This window comes from Lepisosteus oculatus, chromosome 22, assembly GCF_040954835.1.
Source record: "Lepisosteus oculatus isolate fLepOcu1 chromosome 22, fLepOcu1.hap2, whole genome shotgun sequence".
Lineage (NCBI taxonomy): Eukaryota > Metazoa > Chordata > Actinopteri > Semionotiformes > Lepisosteidae > Lepisosteus > Lepisosteus oculatus.
In genome coordinates this window covers 11,396,911-11,421,319 of record NC_090717.1, presented here as the reverse complement: position 1 = coordinate 11,421,319, position 24,409 = coordinate 11,396,911, and the positions used below count along the sequence as shown (strand labels likewise).

The window sequence follows — 24,409 nt, the reverse complement described above, 5'->3', positions numbered from 1 at the left end:
CTATAGAAAGTCTTCACCCCCTTGGACTTGTTCACATTTTATTCTGTTACAGCATGGAACCAGGATGTATTTATTTTAAGAATTCTTTAAGAACTCATCAACACAAAGTACTCTATAATGTCAAAGAAAAAAAATCCAGACATTTTACTAAATTAATTAAAAATAAAAACAGAAAATAATTGAATGTTTTTTCCAAAATTAAGAAAGGTTATACCAACTCTTCAGAAAAGTACAAAACTGAAAATGACATTTTAAAAAAGTCAAAAGAACATTCCTGAATAATGTCAAAAGAACAACATGAAAAAAGAAAAAAATGCTGCAAGACAAGCACTTTAAACCTTGCAAAAGCAATATTTTTAGAAACCACAAGTTTCTTCTTGACAGCATCCCTTGGTCTAATGAAAGCAAATTTACAATCTTTCTTTTTCGTCAAAAACGGACCCCAATCTGTTTGGAGGAAAGTGAATGTTTCTAAACGAAAAGGTCCCACATGGACATTGGTCTATAATGATCTGGTCTTGCTTCAGCAAGAAACCAGAATTTCTAAACCAGCAACATAAACATTTAAACCAAAATGGTTTAAATACAGCCGAATAGCAAATAGAGAGCAATGGCTTGTTCTGTTCTTCTCTGAGGGTCACTTTTCAACGTGACAAAGGCCCTGAACACAGGATGAAAACAACATCAGGTTTTTGAATGAAGCACAAAATGGTTGTTCTCACCTGGACTCCTCAGGCACTGGACTCGTTTCAGTTTGTGAGGAAGAAAACAAGACAAAAAACAGCTGTAAAGCAAAGTCACCTCTCCAGCTACTGAGATGTAGAAAGTACGGACTGTAAATATTGGAAATTGCATTAGAAATTTTTATTAAAAATGCCACCATCGATGACAAGCAATTAATGATGAAGGTGGACATAAAACACTGGAGAAAATGGTGTGATCACATTCATATTAGAAGATGCTTTGTTCTTATGATTCTGATTCATAGAGACTTGGCACTTATTAATTAAAAGTATACCAGTCATCTATATTTGCATTCCACATATGCACCATGAGTGTCAGATACAGTATGTGCACCTCTCAGGATCTATAACTGAAAAAAGAGAGAAGACACTGACTTGTGTCGAGAGGAGAGGCGTTCATAATGAAAGAGGAAAATGCGATAGCGACATCTTCTGTCCAGTATTTGAACTACAACTATTTTAGAGTGCTAAAGAATGTTCAGAGGTCACGCTCTAACCCTGCCTATTGTCACCCATCTAAGAACTTTAGATCATTAACAACTTGGAAGTGTTTCCATTAAATACAAAGGTACATATATGTTTTCACTGTAAATTAATTAAATTAAAAGATGAACATTTTCTCTGCAGCTATGTTTGGAGGAAAGACGTAAGAAGCATGGGCTTGTTCATGCTGATTGTGGCAGAAACTCTCCACCTCCCTCCTTGATGCGACTCAGGAAAAGGGAGTTCCATGAAAGCTGCAGCACAGCAAGGCAAAGATACGCAGCAAAACATTCCTGCACCGCAACTGCACTGTTGACACTCATGCAAACTGACTTTAAATCTAAACTCCGTTTCTGATCATGTCTCAATTTTGGCAATTCGTGATTGTCATTAATTTAAATTTAAATTAATTCCAATCGAAAGCAAGTGTCACGTCCCTCTCGCGTGGAATGTTGAAAGTTGGGAGTTCTATACAGAGTAAAGTGGGTTTTAAAGAGAACGGAGTACTGTTTGTGTTGACAGGTGGGACTTTTGGCTGGATAATACTTCTTGAGTCTATAATGTATGTCTAATCAGTACTATATTTACAAGATCTTTAATGAAGCAGGTTTCTTGCTTCTGGACTCCCTGTCTCGCGGGTTCAGGCCTGTAGCTTGTTTCTGTAGTGGTTTAGCTGGGCCAGGCTGATGCTGCTGCCTCCACACACCAGGATAACCAGCGGGCCCAGTGGGCGGGGAAGCCGGGCCCGGTCCTGCAGCCTCTGGATCAGCCCAGTGTAGACGGCCGCCAGCCCGGCGCCACACGCCAGCTCCACCAGAACGCGCTCGTCATCTGCCAGAGGGGGACACACCAACCGTGAGCTCCTGGGGCCGCCCCACACACAGTCTGACTGCCGCAGGACGCACTGCAGACTAAGGCTGCGGTACGGGAAAGCACCAGACACAAGCAAGCGTCATGTTCTGGCTTGGATGCCACCCTGCGGCAGCCTGTGCTGGTTTTTATGTCCTCCTCACCAGAGCTGACCACTACAGCGAACCGCTCGCGACGATCAGCGGACTGAAGATCGAATCAATAAATCAATACAACCACATGCGTAAACTTTTTGTTTCTACTGATGTAGTTCAATTAATGTTTGCCCTGGATACAAGCATCTGCTAAACTATATCCATCCATCCATTTTCTAAACACTACAGTATATCCAACACAGGATTATGGGGGAACTGGTGCCTGTTCCAGCAGGCCTCTAGGTTAAATAATTGTTATTATTTATAATTTTATATATTGTATTCCTTTTATTATTGTACATTAGGTTTTTATAAATTGTATAATACTAGCGTGAGGCACACTGGCGCAGTGCTTAGCATTGTTGCCTCACAGCACTGGGGCCCAGACCTGGGGTGCTGTCTGTGTGGAGTTTGTATGTTCTCCCTGTGTTCATGTAGGTTTCATCAGGGTGCTCTGGTTTCCTCTCACGGCCCCAAAACATACTGGTAGGTTAATTGACCCGGGTTTGAGTGTGTGTGTCTGTGTCTGTCTGTCCTGCGAGGGAGTACCCTGCCTGGTGCCCGTTGCTTGCCAGGATAGCCTGACCTGGGTGGATAAAGTGGATAGAAAATGGTTGGATATAATAAGAGCTCTAAAGTATTATATAATCGAAGTTGTTATTACAACAGTAATACCAGAGCTCTCTGTCACGGGTCAACTCCTCATTGATAAAGAATTACCTAGAAAGAGCTCCACTGCCTGCAGTGCGTCTTGGTCACTGACGACTTCAGAGATGATGTTTCCCTCCCTGGCGTAGTCAAAGGCTTGGCTGCACACAGTCTTGGCCCCCAGACACTTGGCCTCGCTGAGAGACACAAACGCAATCACATGCTCGTACCTACAGACATTAAGGCATCTTCTTGGATGGTTTACAAAAACTAGAACTGTAATATTTTCCTCTCCATGAGCAGCAGCAACTCTGTACCAGATTATGAGCAGTCAGACAAAAAGATTCTCAAACACAGAAAATGGCCAATAACAATCAGGAACAGAAAGCTTTGATGGATAAAATTACTGGCAATAGTATTCCTGTTCTTTTAAAGGGGCTTTGGAAAATTCCAATTTTTTCACTACAGACAAGTATCAAAGGAGGAAGTTTCAAGGCTGTTTTCCAGAGAAAACCTTTTTACTGCATTTTAAAGTCTATGAAAAAGCTTCAGAATTCATGTATTCAATTTGAAAGTTCATTACTCCTTAAATACCAGCATGTTAGATCTGTCCATCTAATCATTGAAATGCAAAAAGAGGTCACTTAGTATCCCCATCTCTATGCTTTTAGCTTTCATCCAAGTTTTTTAAAGCCTTAAAGACTACTTCTGTATTAAAAATGGCCTTTGAAGTCAGTGCATTAAATATTTTCATGGTCACCTGGTGATGTCTGGAAGAGTGACCAACTTCCCAGCAGTCACTGCAGCATTCAGACAATCAGCACCTTTGGTCTCCATGGCAATAACTGGCACGTCATCCCAGCCCACCTCTTTCAATCCTTTCACCACCCCGCACAGCAGACCCCCTCCCCCTACTGCAACTACTAGAGCTCCAGGCTTGGAAGGCATGAAGGCCTTCAGCTCCCTCACCACGCTGGCATGGCCTTGCCTGTGAAGAAAGATGGATTATTACAAAATCCTTAAATTTCAAACTGGATGTCTTGGTCAGCTGTACTATATCATTTTCACAAAAATTACAACCTTAACATTGCTGTTCTAACATGTGGAAAATACTACAAAGGCATCCACTATATTGTATATATATGTATATACGTATATATGTATATTGTTGTTATTAATAATGTTTGACAAGTGCACATACTGGTACTCCATAAAATCAATACAATCTGAAATTCATCCTGCCTAGTACAGACAGAAAGAAGGCCTGTATGGGTCTCATGAAGGACTAGAAAAGTTTTTAGAAGTTCATTTAACACCAGCTTGTGCTTTTGTGCAATGCTTTACAATGAGGTGTCAGTTTTATTTAATGAAATTGCTTAAATCATTTAAGCACCCTATAATAGACTGACTGTGTGCTGTTTGCATATAACGTGATCCAAAAATAAAACAAAAAATAAATCAATTAAATCATTCCTGAATTAAAAAAACAAACAGATACAGTAAATAAATGTACATCACTATTCTGACTATCATTATCAGTATATTCTAAATCACAGACTCCCGGTTATATACAGAAAAGACAAAGGCATTTTTAAGTAGCAAACATAAAAGCTTTCACACGCACATAGCAGGGACTGTACAATAAACATCAGACAAAGATAATTTTAAAAGCTCTGCCCCAGAAATGTGTACTGTGACATACTGTAAACTGTGTGAACGAGGCTGGGGGAAGAAGCTGTTAAAGATAAAACACATCACTCAATGTATTCAGTGCCCTTTCAGCAAAGGTACTGTAGCTAACATGCAAAACAAATCTTGCGATTGCCTTACCAGACCAATGGGTGATCAAAAGGCGGGATGAACATCAGCCCCTCAGTCTGAGACAGTCGTTGGGCCTCCTCGTTAGCATCATCCCACACCTGCACAGCCCAGCAGTGAAAGTCTGTGAAACACTTGCTTTGCATTTGTAAGCACTTGGGAAGGCAGAGGAGGCCCTTCAGCCCATCTGGCTGATCTTGCTCGTTTTTAGCAGCTATTTGATCCACGGGTCTCGCTCAGTCCCTTCTTTAAAGAAGTGGTACTGCCTTCAACAAGTTCTTGATGTGTTCTAAACTCCCAGATTAGCAACTCTGAATTAGTGTGCCAAGAGTGAACATCTGGCTGGTTTAAAATTGAATCCATTTAGCTAAAAACATTTTTAATTCATTAAAGATTTGGAGATCCACCTTAAACTGCCCAAGGCCCAGAACACCACAGTTCCCAGTTTACTGCTTACTTTTCCGAACACCTGCACATTGGCTCCCTGGTCCCTGAGTTTCTGGGCTACAAGGTCAGAGGTTGAGCCGGGTATGACGATAGTGGCCGGGATGTTGAGTTTCCTTGCTGCATACGCTGTAGCCAGGCCAGCATTTCCCCCTGCAGGGGAAAAATCAAACCATCTGAGGGTTACATTTCCAAATCTGCAAAACATCTTACTGCCGTCGTCAAAGGATAATGAATGTTTCATATTCACCCACTTTGAAATAAATGTAGTTTTTTTCCCAATATAGAATTCCTAATCTCCGCAGCCTTCGAGATCATTTGCGGATGGCTCCTGGCACAGACCTGTCTAGTGAGCTAGGCAAGCGGTTTGCAGCGCGGGTGTAAACAGGCGCACATGCTGCTCCCTCCACAGCCTACGCTGACCAAAAACAGCAGTAAGGACACGTGTAGCCGTTTCTGGAATCCGCTACCCAGCCACTTCCTTAAACCAGCAATCCCATCAGCTGTGGCATGAGAGGGAAGATAAAGAAATCCCTCATTGACTAGCTTCTGGAGAGAGCTCCAAGTCCACAGACTGTCTGACAACATGCCCGGGCTCCAGAAAGCAGAAATGGAGTGCATACGACACGTATGAAAATATAAATACTTGGTGGTCTCCATCATTTTGCCACCGTGTTTGGCCTGGATTGTTTATAACACAACGAGCCGAGATTGCTGGGCTCTGGGCTTGAGCTGCCAGGGGTTTCTGGGAGTGAGCGCTGTAGTGGGCCAGCAGGCTGGTCTCGAGGGCCATGTGAGCCCCAGCTCTCCTGCAAGGTTTCCCCATAGAAAGGGCTCCGACAGGTGGGACACCAGAGGACATTCACAGGCCCTCTCCTTCCCCATGACCTGCAGGAGTGCTGGCTGTAAATGCCAGCTACAAACAATAAAATAGATAAGAATGGGGAAGAACCAGTGACTGGATGTTCATGGGAAGAAGAAAACAAATGCTGGACTTGAGCAAGGTCAGATTCCCCCATGACGCTCTGTGCTTGCCTCGTCAGCCAGCATGCTCATTTACTTCCAGACACCCGAGAGACAATCATGAGTCTCATTTCACCTCCGTTAAACTGCCCGTGTGTAAATCCAGCACTACCAAGTACTTACATGATTATAGTTTCAACTGCAGTTTTTTTTTTACAATAAACCAAGGAACCTACCTGAAGAGCAGACAAAGCCCTTGCATCCAGAGACTGCAGCCTGAAATGCAAAAACAAAAGGCACGACCAATTTACAGGAGAAATGTTTTAGGGCAAGACTGGCTTGACTGTTCTAAATTAAAACAAGCCAAGCTTCAGATAAAGTGTACCCGCCCATTGCTTTTTACAGTATGTGCAATATATAAATAGTGTTTATCTGAAGTATATGTCACAAATTCATGTCCAGAGCCCAGTCACCTCACTTCATGTCCTACAGTCCGTTAAAGGTCCAGGTTCTGTAATAAGTGCTTTTACAGGGGATTTTATGTGCGTGAATTAGCTCTGTGAAATGCCACAGATTCTCACCTGCTAATTTAATCATTGAGAGGCACAAAAGATCTGATTCATGTTCATGTTCAGTAATAAACAATAACACTATTAGTTTTTTCTCAATAATAAATAAATAATTATATTAATACAATGTCAAAGGTGCAATTGTTAGTATTCCTGCCTCGCTGTGCTGGGGCCATGGGGTCAGTTCTCGTCCTGGGGTGTTGTCTGTGTGGAGTCTGCATGTTCTCGCCAGATTGAAGTATTAATTGGTTAACTGTAGGTAGGCTCATTGGTTCTGTAAACTGGCCCTTAGTGTGAGGGTGTGCATGTTTGGGACTGTCTGTGTCCTGCGATGGACTGGTGTCCTATCTTTTGCCTAGTGCTTGCCAGGATAGGCTCTAGTGCATCCCAGGACAGACTCCAGGCCACTGTGACCCTGAACTGGATAAGCAGTTACTGAATGTGATGTGATGATGATGGTTAATGCAATGTCCATACTGCAATGTCAACATGCACAGTGCTTTAAGTGCCTATAAGCATTCGCATAGCTCTATTATTATTGATATTATATTGCTAAAGAGTTAAAGTAAAATGCCCAGCTGTATAAATGGATACAGACATATTTTGTTTTGGAAAAAAACAACAAGCCAAAAATAAAACAGTACTATCGAGCTTAGTCACTGGAAATCTGTAAGCCTCGATTAGAGAGATGGTCCAGACCACGTTTCTTTCTTTAATGTTCACTGTAACGCTGTATGTCCTGACCACAGGAATAAATTAACGCGTGAAGTTCCACGGAATATCTCTAGAGGGCAGTGTCTAATTGAAGATGTTGCAATCGCGGAGAACTAAAACCTGTGAGATGGAACCTGGTGTTTTTTTTTATTCTTTCACTTTGCTATCTTTATGCTTTCTACAGGCTACTAAAGTAACTTTATTAAGATGTAATAATTAAATATTAAAGATGTCCAACTTTGTTGAACTTTTCCAACCAATATTTAATATTAATAATTCGTCAAGGTTTTAATTTTTGATAAAATGATCGGTGATAAATAATTGAGTCAGCTTAAAACTTCTAGACAACTAGGTTGGAACTGTTTATGAAGGGGTAAGCAACTGGACGGACCATAGAAATGGATAAAGAATGGGGTGTCTCCATAAAATAGAGAAGCTGTGCGTTACAGCAGTCACTGATTAGTGGACGCAAAAACATTCCTGTGATTATTGTGATTATAACAATGTATCGAGTAAAGAAAGAAAACTTTTTAAGAAAAACAAGAGAGCAAGTCGTTCTAACAGAAAACAGGGACGGGGTGTGGGCTGACTGTGAAGCCCTCTGTCGCTTACAGTGCTTACCTTCTGACACAGGTGTCCGATCCCCCGGATCTTGAAGGAGCCCGAGGGCTGGGCATTGTCCATCTTGAGGTAAACAGGGGTTCCTGCTCTTTTAGACAGTGCCAGGCTCTCCAGCAAGGGGGTGTCAACGTGGAAGGGATGACCAGACATGTTGGTGCCTCAAAGTTCCTGGAACGAACCCCCGTTTTTATTACAGTTGTAGCTGCGATTTGTCCCACTCCACAACCAGAAACCCAGAACACCCGAACTCTGGACCTCCAGCTAGCATCTGTGCACAAATCGGTCGAGAGCTCCCTGCTTGTAATTCGTGACTTGATTTTTTTTTAGACAAACAAAGCAATGTTTTTTAGTCAGCTGAGTGTAATAATCAACCCAGTGGTCGTCTTTGGAATAAACGGTGAGACATGCACCAGAGGACACAAACTGAAAAACTAAGTGGGAATGCATCAAAAACCGAGAACGGGAGACACTTCTTTACACGTAGTATTAACACGTACAGGGTTCAGCAAGAAGAGACTGAGTCATACAATCGGAAACAAAAAGAAAACACCCTCAGATACAAGTGGAGAGTTGCATTCTCCTCTGAAGATTGCTCCAGTCTTTGGCAATGGTGCACTGAAATGACATGAGCCCATATCCATACTGTAGTTATTCTTGGGGGTTTCATTCCGATGAAAGTATCATTACATTTTGAATTAAAACGCAAGAAATTATTAAGGCATGAAGGTGCATTCCCAATACAAATCAGTTCTGACGAAAGTGAAGTGTTCATCTAGTAGAGAGTGCGGTGGGGGGCGCTAATCATGCTAATCATCAGCAGAAGAATAGAAGCGAATTTACACAACTGGAACAGCCATTCCTGTAAACAAGGTCACCGTTATTCAAGACGGGGAGTACTGTATATCTGAAGTAGTCTACACCCAGAGGAACATGTCAGACACGATCAGCTGTGATAAAGGAAGGCAGTTCTACACTGGGCTTTAGACCGTAATTTCAGTGTTCAAAGCTGAAGGCTGTTCAGCTCGGTTCACCTCCACATCTGGATATTTATAAGCTATTTACATGTTTCAGCTTTACTATATTTCACTGTCTTTTTCAAATCCTAAAATAAAATGTTATGATTGATAATGTTCTGATATGTGTAAGCATACAGTACATGTAAGTATAGTGAAAAAACAAGATTGTTCGGTTTTGTCCTTTGACATCCGACTGACGTGCTGTTCAACCGCTTACTTGTTAGCGCACCTGTGGATTATCAGAGAGAAATAAATTAGTGTCTGACGTCATATTTCTGTTTTTCACGAGAGACCCAAACGAGGCTGCAGTACAGTTCAGTAAACGGACGGTCCAAGTTCAAAGCTGGAAGCTGTTTTGAACAAACTGTGCGTACTCACTTCAGATAATCAGTGAAAGGCAGGGCGACTTGTTGCGAGCTTTGGTTTTTCCTCTCCTCCGCCTGAAACCAGTTCAAGGCTTTTTCAACCCCCTTTCCCTGGTTCTGCAAGATCTGCCTCAACAAGTGCGAAGGTTAAATGATCAGGTATATTAATCGAGTACAGACTAGCGATGCACTGTATCACCAGACAGCGAAATCGGGAGCTGTGCCAAATCTGACGGGACCTCGATACACACTATTGTATTCATCATACAACAACATTCAGAAAATGTTCGATCGCACATTTCCAAATAAGTACTCCACTGTTTTCGGGCGTAGATGTTTTCAGAAACTGGAAGGACAAGTTAAAGCCAGCTATGTCACGAATTGTGCCCAATTTGAATGACAATGCACACTTGTCACAGGCTGTGTTACATTTTGTACGCTTACGCAGGCAGCAGCCTCCCTTTATGAAAATATTCCGATAAACAGCTTGTTTGTCTCGGCTCGCCGACTGGGAGAGCCAGTCTGGGGCGGTGGAGAACGTTCTGTCTGTTCATTCGCGTTCAGGGTCTCTTGTTTTTCCTTTTTGTCCTGACACAAGGGATCTTTTTTTAAAAAAGAAACTGGGGGAGAAAAGGAAACGTTTACTATACACATGAATTACCCCCCCGTCTCTCACAGCCTGGTTTGAGCCGGTTTCCTAGGGTCTGAGTCAACAGAACCTGACAGGTTTGAAGATGAAGCAGAGAGAGGCGAGCCGGCGGTGCGTTAATGGGTCCGCCCAGCTGCGACACTGTGCCGGGCGTTGCGCCATCCGAGCACCCCGCTTTAGGAATCGCGCGTCCAAAATAGAAGCAGCTCTTTTTGGAAATGATTAATTGAATTGTGCTCTCTGCAGGACCGTGGTCTCTTATTTTAAATACGTTGTAGGACGATAATTGGGGGATCTTCACTCGACGACGCGTAATACAAAAAGTGGGTTAGAAATGTCAACATTGAAAGCGTACAACAAAACGTCGTTTCATTTGTATGTTTATGTCATTGGTCTTAGAACTCGAGAAGATGATCATTACCAATGATCACGGTAATCAGTCATAAAGTTTTTGATGCCTTATTAGGATGGACAATTCAGGTATCCAAGTTATGTTTTATGTGTACATCATGAACAGCTATCAAACGCCTTCATGCTACAGGCAAGTAATTGCTTCGTGATGAGAAATAATCACAAGACTAACCGTTTAAAATAACCTAAAATACACGGCGACTGCTCAGATGAACTGTGCTAAGTACATAATAACTAACAGCGATTTCCGTTTGCAAAGAAGTTTCCTGCCTGGTCATTAGTTTCAAAGGGTCACTGTGGTCAAACAGTCCTGGCGGTCTTTCCAAAACTGGCCAGGCATGTACTATTTAAAACTGCAAACCTTTAAGGAAACAAGTGTGCACTTTACACCATACACAATGTAAGACAGAGTTTGTATGACTCTGTACAGTATATTGTATAATATACTGTAGCAAAACCGAATGAACGTGTACAGTATATAAACCTATAAGGGCATAAAACATTTCTTTATCTTAACCCATCTGAATGCTGGGAAACAGTTATTTTATTTCAATATTACTTTGCATTGTGATGTTTAAACCTAATTGTGTCTACGGATGTGAACATTATTGGGCTCAGGGGAAAAAAAAACACTGAGCTGAATTAAAGGGAGGGCTTAAAACAAAAGGTGAATTGCCGAAAACTCATGCGATACACGGACTCAAAGTAAAAACCCATAAAATACCGGAGCTGCAAACAAGACGCACTTTTCTGCGCTCCAGGCCGTTGAAAGTCCCGTCGCAGCCCGGTGTCAAGAGTCCCACCTGTTGCGAGTGCAGAGCAGGGGCGGAGACAGTGACTGTGCGGAGGTGTACCACAGTCTCGGCTTCGTGGTTGGCTGCTGTAGGAGGGCCTCGACATATATATTGTAACTTACAATATGATGAAGTCAGAGCCACTCCGAAAAGATCTGATGCGCAAGGAGAGAGACTGTCAATCACCAAAAAAACCCACAACAAAACCGTCTTTTCTTCAAGACAAAAAAAGGGAATAATCTTTTGTTCGTATTCTGTAAGTATTATGGTTCTTATCAAGAGTGTAAACAACGCTGTATAATTTAATTAGGGTTTTAGGGAGAATAACAACATGTTTAAAAGAAGGAATTAAGGATGCTGTAAAGGAAAAAAAATAAATAAAACATGTTGTGTGTAGAGGATACAGTATGTTAGTTTGCTGTGGATGTATATCTGCAGATTTGTTAGAAAGTTCAGAAAATAAACTGAAAGATGGACAATACATCCGGTAGGAATACGACTAAAATAATTAAGAAAATATGAACTTGGGAACATATACATATACAAATAAAAAATAGAATTAACTGTACCACTCGTAAATTTATTTGTGGTCATTATTGGTAATCAAAGTGCATACAGTATACTGTATGTATATTTGTTGTTAATTTGAGGAAAACTCTTATCTCTACTTATATTTTTTATTTAGAATGATGATATTATTAAGAAAGGAATACGACTAAAATAATCAAGAAAATATTAACTTGGGAAAATGTACAAATAAAAAATAATATTTTAAAAATAGAATTAACTGTACCACTCGTAAATTTATTTTTGGTCATTATTGGTAATCAAAGTGCATAGACTGTATGTATATTTGTTTGTTAATTTTATCTCTACTTATATTTTTTATTTAGAATGATGACATTATTAAGAAAGGGTTTTCTGAAGTTGTTTTTTATTTTTCTGGCAGAGAATCTACAGTTGATCTTTCCATCATTCATCGGGAAATTGTCAGTTCTCAGCTGTGTCTGTAAAGAATTAAGTTGACCCCTCTCTCTCTCTCCAGCCCTGCCTCTCCCTGACTGCACACTATGAACCCTACAGGAAGTCTCCACATCGCCTCCCCTCTGAGGGACAGTGTCCCCCTGACCAAAGTGGCTGGGACTGCCGTGTACCTCAAACTGGACACTGCCCAGCCCACGGGCTCCTTCAAAATCCGAGGCATCGGACATCTCTGCAAAACAGTGGGTGCCTACCTTGATATAGTCATCCTAGGGCCCTCTCTAACAGCATATAAGATGTGTACTTCTTGTAAGTGTGAAATGAGTGCAAAACGAGCAGCCCTGCTCTAACAGACAAAAACAAAGCATTTGGAATCGGCGGAGTTTCGAAGTTACTGCAATACCTATTTATGTGTTGCATAAGCAGGCGGTGCTGTAATTCCTTAAGTCTTAATCATGTAATTGCCTTTTGTGAGAAAAACATTGCCAGTCAGTTCATTAACATTTTCCGCATTATTGCTTGTGTTCAATATTAGTGCAGGACTGCACACACGACTGAAAACCTCAGTGCCAGCTAGAGGGGAACCATCCTGAATGTCTGAATGATGTCATTTGTAGTTTCTAAAAACTCCAGGGCAGCCACTTGAAGTGGTTACCTCCATCCAGGGCTGCAGGGCTGTGTAGCTGGGGGGCTGTCTGCTGTCAGCCTGATTTCCCTTGTGGCTGCTTTCAGAAACACCACAGCGCTTCCTTTTGCTGAAAGTTTTAAGAGCGATTTCCATGTAGATGCGAATAGAATCAGGTGAATAGCAACCTTAAGGGCTTGCCACTGATGTGTTTGAAGCGTCTTCAGTGAATATGCAACTTTACTGTATAAGTGAGAAATATAGAAGCAGATCAGAATGTGAAGAAGACCATTGCAGGCAGAGAACTGCCGGTGCAGTAACCCATTGTGATGTTTAACACTATATTTCATGAATGATGCGACTTGCTCTTTAATGCAAAGCCACGCACTCTCTCACTGGCTCTCAACTGATGGGGTTGAGGGGGTTCAGCTGCTCCAGCTTGGACTGGTTGAAGCAGGTTGGGGGCGCACATTCAGGATCTGGGAGCATGGATCCCGGTCGGCATGGCAACCGCCGTGCGCAAGAGAAGAAATTGCACCAAAGTTTCCAGCTAGAAAGGCGTACCCTTTTCAAGCTGCCACTGGCTTTGTTCTTGTGAAAGCTTTGCCCAGTGCTGTCAGATGATTTTTTTTTTTTGTTCCTCATCAGTATTTTTTTCTCTTACAGTGGGCAGAACGGGGTTGTCAACAATTTGTCTGCTCCTCAGGTGAGGATTTTTCGCTTTGAGATCATTGTTAAAGGCCAAAACGAATATCATCCTGCTAGATCAGCTACACTTGAATGGATTAATTATAGTTGTGTTACTGTAATCCTTCAGGTCTTAATTATGTAATTTGCTATTGTGATAAAAACAAACTCCTATTTGTAGTTCATTCACATTTTCCACGTAAAGGGACTGAACTCTGCTTTAGGTCAAAAGTCAGACCCCCTGTCCTAAAACACTATGAAGCCATTCCCCTCTGCCTGCATACCAGCTTCCATGAAATTGCATTAGTTTAAAAAGAAACCCCAGCAGATCGTGTGTTTTTCTTTACCTGCAGGGGGCAACGCTGGAATGGCCGCGGCCTACTCTGCTCGGAAGCTGGGGGTCCCCGCGACCATCCTGGTGCCCACAAGCACACCCCCCTTCACAATCCAGAGGCTGAAGGATGAGGGGGCCTCCGTCACAGTGGTGGGGGAGGTGAGCATGGTCATACAGAGCCCAGCTTTCCAACAGTACCAAATGCACTCCACTTCTCCGACTCCACAAGAAATCCTTAGCTAATCTTCTGTGAGGTCTGTAAAAAAAAATGCTTTTCAATTATAACCTGCTCCATGTCTACATCTTTAATTTTTGTAGCCTTTCTGAAAACGAGGGGCACTGATTTTTGTGGCTCAAAAGGCTTTTTGAATGACCTTTCATGGGGGTGTCACCAGGCTATTTTCAGTTTTAATTTTTCATTTGTTTAAATGGAGAAAAGCAAAGATCGTATCCTAAATTTATTTGGAATCCCCCAATGTACCCCTTTCTGTGCCTGAACAGATTGTCCTTAGAAAGCGCCCTTCATATAATTTTTACATTAAAAAGGAGAATATCTGGATTTTGTTGATAGAATGGTGTGCTAGTTATAGGTGGCCAGTTGTGGTTCTTGCTCTTATCCTCTGCAAACAGGATTGCCATTAAACGCCTGTCTTTTGCAGATGCTGGACGAGACCATCGAGCAGGCAGTGAAGCTGGCAGAGAACAACCCTGGCTGTGTCTATATCCCGCCCTTCGACAACCCGCTGATCTGGTGAGTGCAAGTGAAAGCCACCCGGAAGACCAGAGAAACTCTCTCACTGAGAGTTTTGGCAGAGCCAGGCGTTTGTATCACTGGTCGGTTCTTCTCTCTCTGTGGTCCAGCTGAGTCGCGTCAAATTTCACAGGCGACCGAATCCTAATGACACTGTTATCTGCTCAGAGCAACGTTTCTTTAGAGGCTGCAGAAAATGTTAAGGTTTCAAACTATACCACACTTCTCTCTGGCAATTCTTATCAGTCTAGATTCCCGACCCTTTTCAGTGTGCAGACACTTCACAGACCATCACACTCTTCCTCCACACGCCACTGGCTGCTTTTTGCACCATAATCGACAGGAATGAAACATCGTAAGAGAGGAACGATCTGGACTGGGTGAACATTTACTGTACAGTGCACACGGCAGAAATGATGTGGCTCTTATCGGTAAGCCGGTTTGCGAAGGCCGGCGCCGTTTCCTCGAGACGGGTGACGCTCTCGTGCCCCCCCCAGGGAGGGCCACATGTCCCTCGTGGCGGAGCTGAAGGAGGCGATGGAGCGCCGCCCTGGGGCCATCGTGCTCTCCGTGGGCGGGGGCGGCCTGCTGTGCGGGGTGGTGCGTGGACTGCGGCACGTGGGCTGGGCGGACGTGCCCATCATCGCCATGGAAACCAGGGGGGCGCACAGCCTTCATGCTGCCGTGCAGGCGGGCGAGCTGGTGACGCTGCCCGAGATCACCAGGTACGTCAGAGGGCCGAGGCTTTTTTCACCGCCGTGCCTGCGCGCACACGTGCTGCATATACATGCACAAGCTGAGGCACGGAAGCAGAAATACGGGACCCAATGCCACTGCTTGTGTTTATACTGCCTCCCGGTACATCTTACATTCACGGGATTTTCATACTCATCTATGACGCACCTTGTCAGAAGGAGGTTAATGATCTGGGATTTAGTGAGGGCAGCCGCTTTAAAAACAAAAAAGATCACCATGTAGAATATTTAATATTTACAATTCAATACACCAAAAAGATTTGCTGGTTAAAGACTTTAATGTTCTACTGTAAAGCGTAGCGTGGCAGATTATCTAAGCTTGCAATGTTTTAATTATTTTAAGTTTTGACCAAGTTATCTAGTGTATAAGATACCAGAGCAGAAACAGTTTTGCAACTATCTTTTGATAAGATTTTGTCTACACTAACAACCATTTTCTTCTTGGCAAATTTTCTAGTAATTTTATGGAGATTTAAACTGAGAGAGAATTTGTCCGTAAGAATACTGTTCACAGTATCCCGCTCCCCTGGCGATGAAGTGCTGCTGTGATTACAGGCTACATGTGATCCTTCCACACAGCCATGACTTTCTAGCAGACAGACACAGTAGAACTCCGCGCGCTAGTTTAATAGTGACCATCTTTCATTCTTCATGTCCTGTACTCTGGCAACTCTGTCCACTAAACGAGGAAGAACAAGTTTATAGCACATTATGCAAGTAGAACGCATTCGATTTTAGACCGTACACGTACGCACGGGTAGGGGAGAGTGGCTGCACTGTAACTCCTCTTCCTTGGTCATGCAGTGTGGCCAAGACTCTCGGAGCCAAGCGCGTGGCCGCGGAGACGCTCAGGCTGGTGTCGGAGCACCCTGTGTTCTCCGAGGTGGTGACGGACAGAGAGGCAGTGGTAGCCATTGAGCGTTTTGTGGGTGAGTGTCACAGGCTGAGCTGACAATACTGAGGTACTGTAGCTAAACTGGCACCATCACTAAAAAGCACGATGAGGACACCTGCAGCCGCCAGAAGCACTGACATTCTTAAAATGCTACCTGGCTCGTCAAAACATTTCACCTGTTTGACACACCTCATCTAAGTAACCTCTGGCACAGAGACACTGGCCACAAAACAGTGGGTAATAATCCTACGTTTGACTGACAGCTGGGAGATGTGACTTACTTCATGTCCATGCACTTGATTCTTGGCAGCAGAAAGGGTTTTAAAAATGCACAGAAAATATGTGGATCAGAGCAAGATCCGAACCATGTATTGACACCAGACAGCGGCTTGCCTGACTCCCATAAGCGAAGGTTCGTGGGAGAGTCTGGGCTGATGGGATCTCTTTCTGCAGACGACGAGAAGATCCTTGTGGAGCCGGCCTGCGGCGCCGCCCTGGCGGCCGTCTACAACAACGTCATCGGCAAACTGCAAGAGGAAGGCAAGCTCTGCCGTGACCTGGGCCCCGTGGTGGTCATCGTCTGCGGGGGGAACAACATTACCCTGGGGCAGCTGCAGAGGCTGAAGGAGCAGCTGAGCATCCCCAACCTGACCGCGGCCTAATTCCCTCCCCACACCACTGCCACCTGCGGCCAGGGCAGGAAAGAAGAACTGCCGTCGGTACAGAGCCCTGAGCTGACAGCAGTGAAAGATGAGGAAAGGTGTCCGGAAAGAAAAACTGGAAAAATTCAAGCTTGGGGCCAAGTTAGTCCAGATTCGTGTGTTCGTCTGGATTGGACCATGCTGGATGTGCAGCCAAACATTAGACTGACATGATTTCTTTGTACATTTTCACCGATGCCGTCATTACCAAGACCATGCAGTCCTTGCGCCTTGGTAACGTTTACCTCTGATTTTAAATGTTAAAAAATTTAAAATTTAAAAGGCATCAGAGTTATAGATTTAGTTGGATCTGAATTCCTTTTAATTTTATACAGCTTATTATGTGTTTTATTATACTTTGATGATGCAAACATTGTACTTGACATTTTTGTACAATCTTGCTTTGTTAAATATTGTTTTTGAAAACTGTGCGAATGGTGTATTACACTCCCCTACTCATAAGTAATTGAATATTTAAGAAATAAAAACATGAGAATCTAATAATTAAAAAATCCTCCAAAGTCAATAAGATTTTTTTTCTAAAAAAAGCTACAGGTATTGGATACACGAGACATTACTGACAATACAATGCAGGAATATTCTATTATATATAATTCTGTGTGACGATCACTTGAGATCCACCCTGCTTGATTAGATTGCCCAAAAATATGTGAAAAATGATGCAAGAACAGAGAAATTAAGTGACCAGACATACTGTAGCTTTATGTTCTGCTAGACTATGTAGTGAACAAGGTGAGGGTCAAACATTAGGAACACAGCTATCAAGGCCTGGGTCTCATTTGTTTTATAACTTAAAGGACAAAACTAAAAACAAAACTTCAATGATTTCAACTGTGAGGAAGCTGCCAAAACAATTAAACTTGCCACAGGAAGAGGTGATAAAAGAAATCGTTGGTTCCCAAAGGGTCAGTTGTAGGATTAGCAAGACACCAAGAACACCTCCCAGGAAAGAATGTTTTTCTAGTTTACAACACTTGACAACAAAATCAGCTTGTTATAGAAGGCAGAGCATTTGCAGACATAACAGAAATCACCACTGGCTGTTTCACATCAGTATTGCACCCCTGAAGAAGCACAGTGAGAGATTACAATGAGGATGTATTATTAGCGGATTACTGCATTATGCTTTAAATTTTGCAATGCACATCATACTTAACTGTTAAACACCACAGCTTAAGTTTGTTTACCAATTAATTTAAAACTTTCTGTGGGCTGATCATTTATTTGTCATTGTAATTAAAGCTTCTGCCTACAAGAACTGTATGTGAAATAACTGCCTCTGTTACTAACAATATCACTGTGTACTGCAGTGAAAACAATTTGACTGTTTTCCTAATTGGGTGCTCTCTGGGTTGTTGCCAGTTTAGGATTGTTTCCCTTCCAAATTGTGTCTCGGGAAATTTATTTAAAGGATACAGGAGTGTACAGGGGAAAAGTAATTAAAAAAATAAACTTAGCATATGTTCAAGTTACTACAAAAATATACAAGTGGGACAGTGTTTGCCAATGTTTTGTATAGACGAGACACTAGATTCAAATAAGCCACCTGTAAGCATTACATACTATTATGTAACACTTTGCAGTCCTGTCATGCATTCTGCTGCCCAGAGGCAAAGCATGATCCTGCATTCTCTACTTATAGCACAGCTACCGTGTCACACTGGACAAGAGGGATCCAGCTGAAACTGGCCATGCCCAGAGTGAGCCTGGCAGAATGTGTCCAGGCATTTCTGCACAGCCAGCCCTGAGCTCTCACGTTAGACACAGACAGCTGGGCCTAACGTGAGGAATTCACACTGATGCTGAAAGACAGACTGAGAACGGCTAAAGCAACTTCATGAAGCCAGATGGATTCACTCCATTTCTGAAGGATAAACATGAACTTGACTAATAAATGCAGTATGCAGACTTGGATAGAAATCTGATGGAGAAAATCAGAACATAAAAAAAAGGTTACAGATGAGAAGAGGTTATAAGGCTTAAATTTACTTGTCCAAGAGCCGTACAGTAGATCTGCTTTCTGTGATCTGGAATAGTATTTAGCTTAACATCACCTCCACTGTAAGAAAGGAAACACATTTAATACAAGGGAGGCATGGTAGTGCAGCGGTTAGCATTGTGGCCTCGCAGCAGTGGGGCCCTGGGTTCAACCTGCTTGGAATTTGTATATTCTCCCTTGTGTTTGCATGCGTTTCCTTTGGACGTTACTCAAATGTTTGAAAGCAAACACCTTTTACCATTTACCTTATGCTCATAGATGTAATGTCAGGAATCTGGGCTTAACAATTGGGTGGTGTGTCACTCTGTGTATGTTAACTTCCTGACAAGAGCTGATGTAGAAACACGCATGACTGTTCAGGCTGGGCACCTAGACGACCTTGGCAGGGCCTGCTGAGCCACTCGGCTGAAAAGCAGGCTGAGCTCTGCAGTCACGGGTGCGAATCTGGATCACACCCTGCGGCCTCCCGGGTGCTTGCAGGCTTGTGCTGTTGCTCCTAAGGGGACTTTATACCAGAAATAATTGTCCATTTTAAATGTAAAAAAGAACTATAAAGAAGAGTAACTGGTAATAAACACAAGGTCAAATTATAAAAAAAACACAAAGTCACAATGCCTGTATTTCTGTAACAGGATTTTTAAAATAATTTAAGCCTGCATACATCATCAAAATGCCCTCTTTTTTTAGCCTTTTGTCACCTCTCTCTAGAAATGTCTGTTTTTTAACTTTTAAGAGCTTGCTATTCATTGCAGTGACAATCAGCTGTACGCCGATGGAACAGTGAACACGATTCTGGCAAAACCAGATATGAACATGCAACAGCAAAATGTATCATCAATATTTCTAATCAAAGAAGAAAAGCAACATGAGTGGAGGAAAACATTTGGCATCACCACTTTAACACATGAGCTGGCTGAGCAGAGAGGAGTTCCTGACTCGATTATCTCACTGTAAAGTGGCTGAACGCCAGGAGGGCTAAACGGGTTTGAGTAGTTCAGGTGGGGAGCTGCGTCAGCACGCGTAGGCTGCAAAGGAACATGTAACGGGTTTATTCCATGCTGAAAAAAAGAAGAAAACACATCGTTTCAGCCGTGGAGCCTTCTTCAGGTGTGTCACACCTGAAAAAGGCTCCACGGCTGAAACGTTGTGTTTCCTTTCTTCTTTTTTTCAGCATGGAATAAACCTATTACTTGTTCCTAAACAGGTTTGAAGTTTGAGGTCCACCAGAGTGTGGTCGAACCCTGGACCGACTGAGCCACCGGTGCAAAGGTCTGAAAGGTCCCCTTAAAAATATTTTTTTTTCGAACGTATTGGACCATAGGTGAGTTTTGATCAATTTAGTCATTTCATTGCTTTAATCGATTCAATAATGGAGAACTGTGGCCCTTGAGAGGGGACCCAAGTGTGTTGGGGTTTAGCTTGACAAATGACTTGCTTCGGTGCACATCTGAATTTGTTTCACCCATAAAACTTGGCTCCCCAGGACCAGGGTTGACCACCCCTGCCTGAGTGCTGCCTTGGCATGCTGAGCAAGAGCACCCTCTGCACTCCAGCCCCCCTCTGCACTCCAGCGTGAGAGGGAAGCAGACAAAACGACACCAAACATTTCTGGTTATGAGTGTCTCTGAATGGGTGGTAGTGGGGGGGGGGGGGGTCTAAAATAAGCTCAACAACGCCAGCTTTCTTTTGCAAGCCTCTAACAGCTATCACTGTACCTCTGGCGCTGTTCACCAAGAGTGATTTCTTTGCCACTGTGCTGCAGCTGGACCTGGGCAACCGCAGGCTTCCGGCCGACTGGCATGGAGCCTCATAGTGAGAGAGGAAAGGCAGGAGGCTGCACTTCCTCCTCCACCCCAGGCAGAAAGGCTGCTCTTGCTGTAAAGACAATTACGGATTACAAATGGGGAGGGTACACTATACAAAAAAATAACTGGTAATCCCAGATTTTCAAGTAAAAATGAACAAAATGAAAAGCAATGCAAAAACATCAAATGCAAAATAATTTGGCCTTGAGGACCTCTGGTATTTATGCACCATGTTCAAGGTCTATCAGGTTGAACCCCATCTCTTCTTCTAAGGCTATTTTCCAAGGCAACCAAAAGCTTATTTTTATAACTACTATGAGGAGAAGAATATAACAGTTGCAGCTTTTTTAGTGAATAAAGGGACATTCAGAAGGATTGCATTAAGACAAGCTTATTTTTATAACTACTATGAGGAGAAGAATATAACAGTTGCAGCTTTTTTAGTGAATAAAGGGACATTCAGAAGGATTGCATTAAGACAATTTATTAATGTGACACCGAAATCTTGGATTTTTTTGTCCTCTGTAGAATCCATTCAAACATCACTGTGTTAGATACAGATGCACACAGGGTAAACAGCAGAGTAAAAGTTAAGTTAATGCAACCATAAATAATTGTAATAAATATCAGGTAAATGTACAGCACACATAGTAACGCCTGTGTGTGGATATGCTTTTTAATCCTTAACCTGCCCTCTCTGAGAAAGAGCAGTCCCGTTAGCAGCAGTTAACTGTCACAGCTATCGCCTACCTTAAAAAAAACAAACAAAAACAATCAATTGGCATACACAACCTTGAACTCGCACAAGCAGGACCGTCGCCACTCTTTCCCACTTACACCGTGTCTGGAAACTCTCAAGGAAGTAACCTTATATACAAGCAATCATATTTCCACAGGGATGAGAATCAACACAGGAGCCCATTCGAGTAACAGGCTGTAAATGAAGATATACTAACAAGGAGAGAAAAAAACATTTCAAGGGGCATAAATCCAACAGCTGAATATCCAAGCGTATCTTTAAAGAAGTTTACAGCGTAAACCTTTAAATGAAAAATAAATAAAACATTCCCAAACAAAGCTGAACAGTAGTAAAAAAAACTGCTTGATTTGACATTTATTCTATTTACACTTTTCACAAAGTATTGTCTTTACACAGCTACAACATTTCCATCATGTGTAACAAAACGTTGAATTCATGCCTGCAAGAACAGGCCATCAACAAGCGGAAATCTATGCGTTAATCTTCTGATGTCACCGTGCATATGTAGATTGTGTATACCAATCACTCTGCAGCTGTTGACCTGACTCTCCATTCACGCTTATACACACGCCAAAAAAACAAAACCGCAAAAAGTAACAACAAATAGCACAACAGGGCGTCAGACACACCTCCCGTTGTTGCCCTGGACTTGCTGTGCTGCAACAACAGCGTTCGCCCCCTGCAGCTCGGGTCCGAGTGCCGCGTCAGCTCTGAACAATATCACCTCCATCGGTGACACTGCATCTGAAGGGAGCATTTATTTTTACATAGCTTTTATTTGTACAATAGATATATTCCCTCCTCTTTATAGATTTAAATAAATATATGTGCACTTTCAAGGCTTTTGAATAGGCTGGACTTTTTTTAAATTAATGGACGATTTCTGCATCTATTTATTCTGTAGCATACAGCGATTGCAACTGAGACGGCTTCACTGCCCTTCAGAATCCAGATGCCGCGTCTGCACTGGAGATCAGCAGCAACATCCGATATGAAGTATCCTGTAGCGGGCCCTGTCTCTTGGCAGGTATCAATATATGAAAGCTTTCGGAATTGAATAGCATCTCCTACTATTGGCAGCCTTCAGATTCCGCCTGGAGATCAGCAGACATGAGGACTAACTGTGCTGGAGGCAAGTTGACTCTACCGAAGGCTCACATCTCACTTCCTCTTTGTTCCACAGTCGGCAACTGTTCGTTCCTGATATCTGTCAGTGTTTGGCATTGGTTACTGCTATTAGAACAAAACGCACCTGCGGTCTACAATCATCACAATCATCACCTTGTTCTCTTTGGGGGAGAGGGGGAGCCACGTTGCACAGAGCTATGATGGAACTGAACAAGGCTTTGACTGGGGTTTTTCTGCAACCCCCCGCACCCCCCCCCCAAAAAAAAGCCACCTCGCCCAATTAAAGGCACAGGAATAACAAGGACCCTTCAATTCTAATTTAAATCTACTGATAGGTGTCCCACTGTCTTCTGTCAAAAGGATGCGATATGCAATGATACAACATGTCAACATGCCAGTGAAGTATAATTGATATAATCTGTCTTAATACTATCCGATCTCAAAAAGATCAGAGCAAATTAACCAACAGGAGAAGAAATCAGGCAATTCAAAAGCATCTATGTTGTTTATGGAGCTAAACAAAAAAGAGCACAAAAGCACTGTGTCCTTTAGCCGGTATTTCTATTTACGAACAACCTTTCACAAGCCCTCTGAGCCGGGCTCCTCTTTCTGCAAGAAGGTGAGTATCTTGGGAGAGGCCAGCTGGATGACCCCGAGGAAGCCCGAGAGAGCCTGGGTCTTCTCGCTGGTCTGGGGGCTGTGTGAAGGGCACCAGGGCTGGCAGGCAGGGCTCAGCCACTCAGGGGGTCTTCTCGGTAGTGAATGGCATAGCGCAGCTTTTCCAGCATCACTTCCAGGGAGGAATACTGCGGAAGCTTGATCATGAACATGCAGGTCTCCACTCTGATGTACCTGGAATCAGGGGAGCCTGAGGGGAAAAACACAGTGTGGGGGTTAATACAGAGAGGAATCAGACAGGCCGTTTCCAACCCCAAGGACATTGGCTTTACTCTTTCTTGTACAGACTGGTGCTTCACCTTTTATTACATTGAACAAAACTGTTCAATGTTTTGATGAAAGAGTACCAAAAAGAGCACCAGAAACAGACACAGAATAAATAACCGAAGAAGAAGACAATGTGCTGTTCGTTCATTAAGTGAAATAAACACTCTGGAGCCAAAGCATCAGAAAGCTAAGACATCTACATTTGTAGTCGCACAAACATAAATGGCTTCAATTTCTGAAATATGACACCTGCGGATTTTAGTTTTTGTAAATCATTACTACATATAAACCTTTCTGGAGCATTCTGTGTCAAACTGGACAGAAAGTGGCCCTTTCAGTGTTTGAAATCTCAAGAGCTGACATGCCTGCCCTGTTGGATCTCACTTGCCCAGTGCGAGCTGTGGCTCTCACCTGCAGCGCCGTCAGGCGGGGCGATCTTCATGGGGTAGGGGGGAACGTGGGCAGTGTCTGGACCGCCGTCCTTGCAGGGGCAGGTGAAGGGAATGCGTTCTTGGTTGCAGGCAAACTTGATGAACTTGCAGAGCTCCTCCTGGGTGAACATTTCCAGCGCCGTCCAGAAGAACTCAATGTGCTGGTCTGTCTCCATCAGACCCACCTGGTACATAGTGTGAGCCTAAAAGCACAGCAACAACGTACTGAGAAAAGGTGGGATTCACAGACATGACTGTGAACCAAGGCCCCGCTCACATGACATATCCCCATGATAGGACCCAAAAACATGGAATACTATCAGCAGCGTCACGGATATCAGGCATGCAG

At 43.1% G+C, this 24,409-nt stretch overlaps 3 protein-coding genes across 10 annotated transcripts in view; 1 reads left to right on the top strand and 2 right to left on the bottom strand.

Moving 5' to 3' along the window:
* Positions 1–849: 849 nt before the first annotated feature.
* sdsl (serine dehydratase-like) lies at positions 850–9,718 on the bottom strand. Of its 2 annotated transcripts, XM_015366383.2 has the most exons (8): positions 9,402–9,718; positions 8,008–8,175; positions 6,340–6,379; positions 5,154–5,293; positions 4,709–4,797; positions 3,639–3,866; positions 2,951–3,075; positions 850–2,057 (listed from the first exon to the last, which is right to left on the bottom strand). In XM_015366383.2, the coding sequence occupies exons 2-8, from the start codon at positions 8,155–8,157 to the stop codon at positions 1,867–1,869; spliced, it is 963 nt and encodes a 320-aa protein (XP_015221869.1). In that variant the 5' UTR covers positions 8,158–8,175; positions 9,402–9,718; the 3' UTR covers positions 850–1,866. The 2 variants fall into 2 exon arrangements, with proteins under 2 accessions (XP_015221869.1, XP_006640503.1); XM_006640440.3 differs by lacking the exon at positions 9,402–9,718 and having other exon boundaries at positions 8,008–8,731.
* Positions 9,719–10,136: 418 nt separating this feature from the next.
* On the top strand, positions 10,137–17,485 carry LOC102698247 (L-serine dehydratase/L-threonine deaminase). The gene is made up of 8 exons (XM_006640439.3): positions 10,137–11,498; positions 12,288–12,465; positions 13,515–13,554; positions 13,889–14,028; positions 14,529–14,620; positions 15,118–15,345; positions 16,180–16,304; positions 16,724–17,485. Exons 2-8 carry the CDS (start codon positions 12,313–12,315, stop codon positions 16,930–16,932), a joined length of 987 nt encoding a protein of 328 aa, XP_006640502.2. The 5' UTR covers positions 10,137–11,498; positions 12,288–12,312; the 3' UTR covers positions 16,933–17,485.
* Positions 17,486–21,264: 3,779 nt separating this feature from the next.
* The window catches only part of LOC102698045 (probable E3 ubiquitin-protein ligase HECTD4), an 87,148-nt gene continuing 84,003 nt past the window's right edge, over positions 21,265–24,409 (bottom strand). For all 7 annotated transcript variants that reach the window (XM_069182296.1, XM_069182300.1, XM_069182295.1 and 4 more), the window contains exons 75-76: positions 24,041–24,263; positions 21,265–23,552 (exon numbers count right to left, since the gene is read on the bottom strand). In XM_069182296.1, the coding sequence (XP_069038397.1) occupies positions 23,416–23,552; positions 24,041–24,263 (360 nt within the window). In that variant the 3' untranslated portion in view covers positions 21,265–23,415. The remainder of the gene's footprint in view (positions 23,553–24,040; positions 24,264–24,409) is intronic.

Excerpts from the sequence above, each read along its gene's own strand:
- sdsl (XM_015366383.2), bottom strand. The coding sequence starts at position 8,157 with ATGTCTGGTCATCCCTTCCACGTTGACACCCCCTTGCTGGAGAGCCTG. Across the intron at positions 6,380-8,007 it reads TCGGACACCTGTGTCAGAAG|GCTGCAGTCTCTGGATGCAA; the intron begins GTAAGCACTGTA and ends TTTGCATTTCAG. Across the intron at positions 3,076-3,638 it reads ACTCTTCCAGACATCACCAG|CGAGGCCAAGTGTCTGGGGG; the intron begins GTGACCATGAAA and ends TGTGTCTCTCAG.
- LOC102698247 (XM_006640439.3), top strand. The coding sequence starts at position 12,313 with ATGAACCCTACAGGAAGTCTCCACATCGCCTCCCCTCTGAGGGACAGT. Across the intron at positions 14,029-14,528 it reads CCGTCACAGTGGTGGGGGAG|ATGCTGGACGAGACCATCGA; the intron begins GTGAGCATGGTC and ends TGTCTTTTGCAG. Across the intron at positions 15,346-16,179 it reads ACGCTGCCCGAGATCACCAG|TGTGGCCAAGACTCTCGGAG; the intron begins GTACGTCAGAGG and ends TTGGTCATGCAG.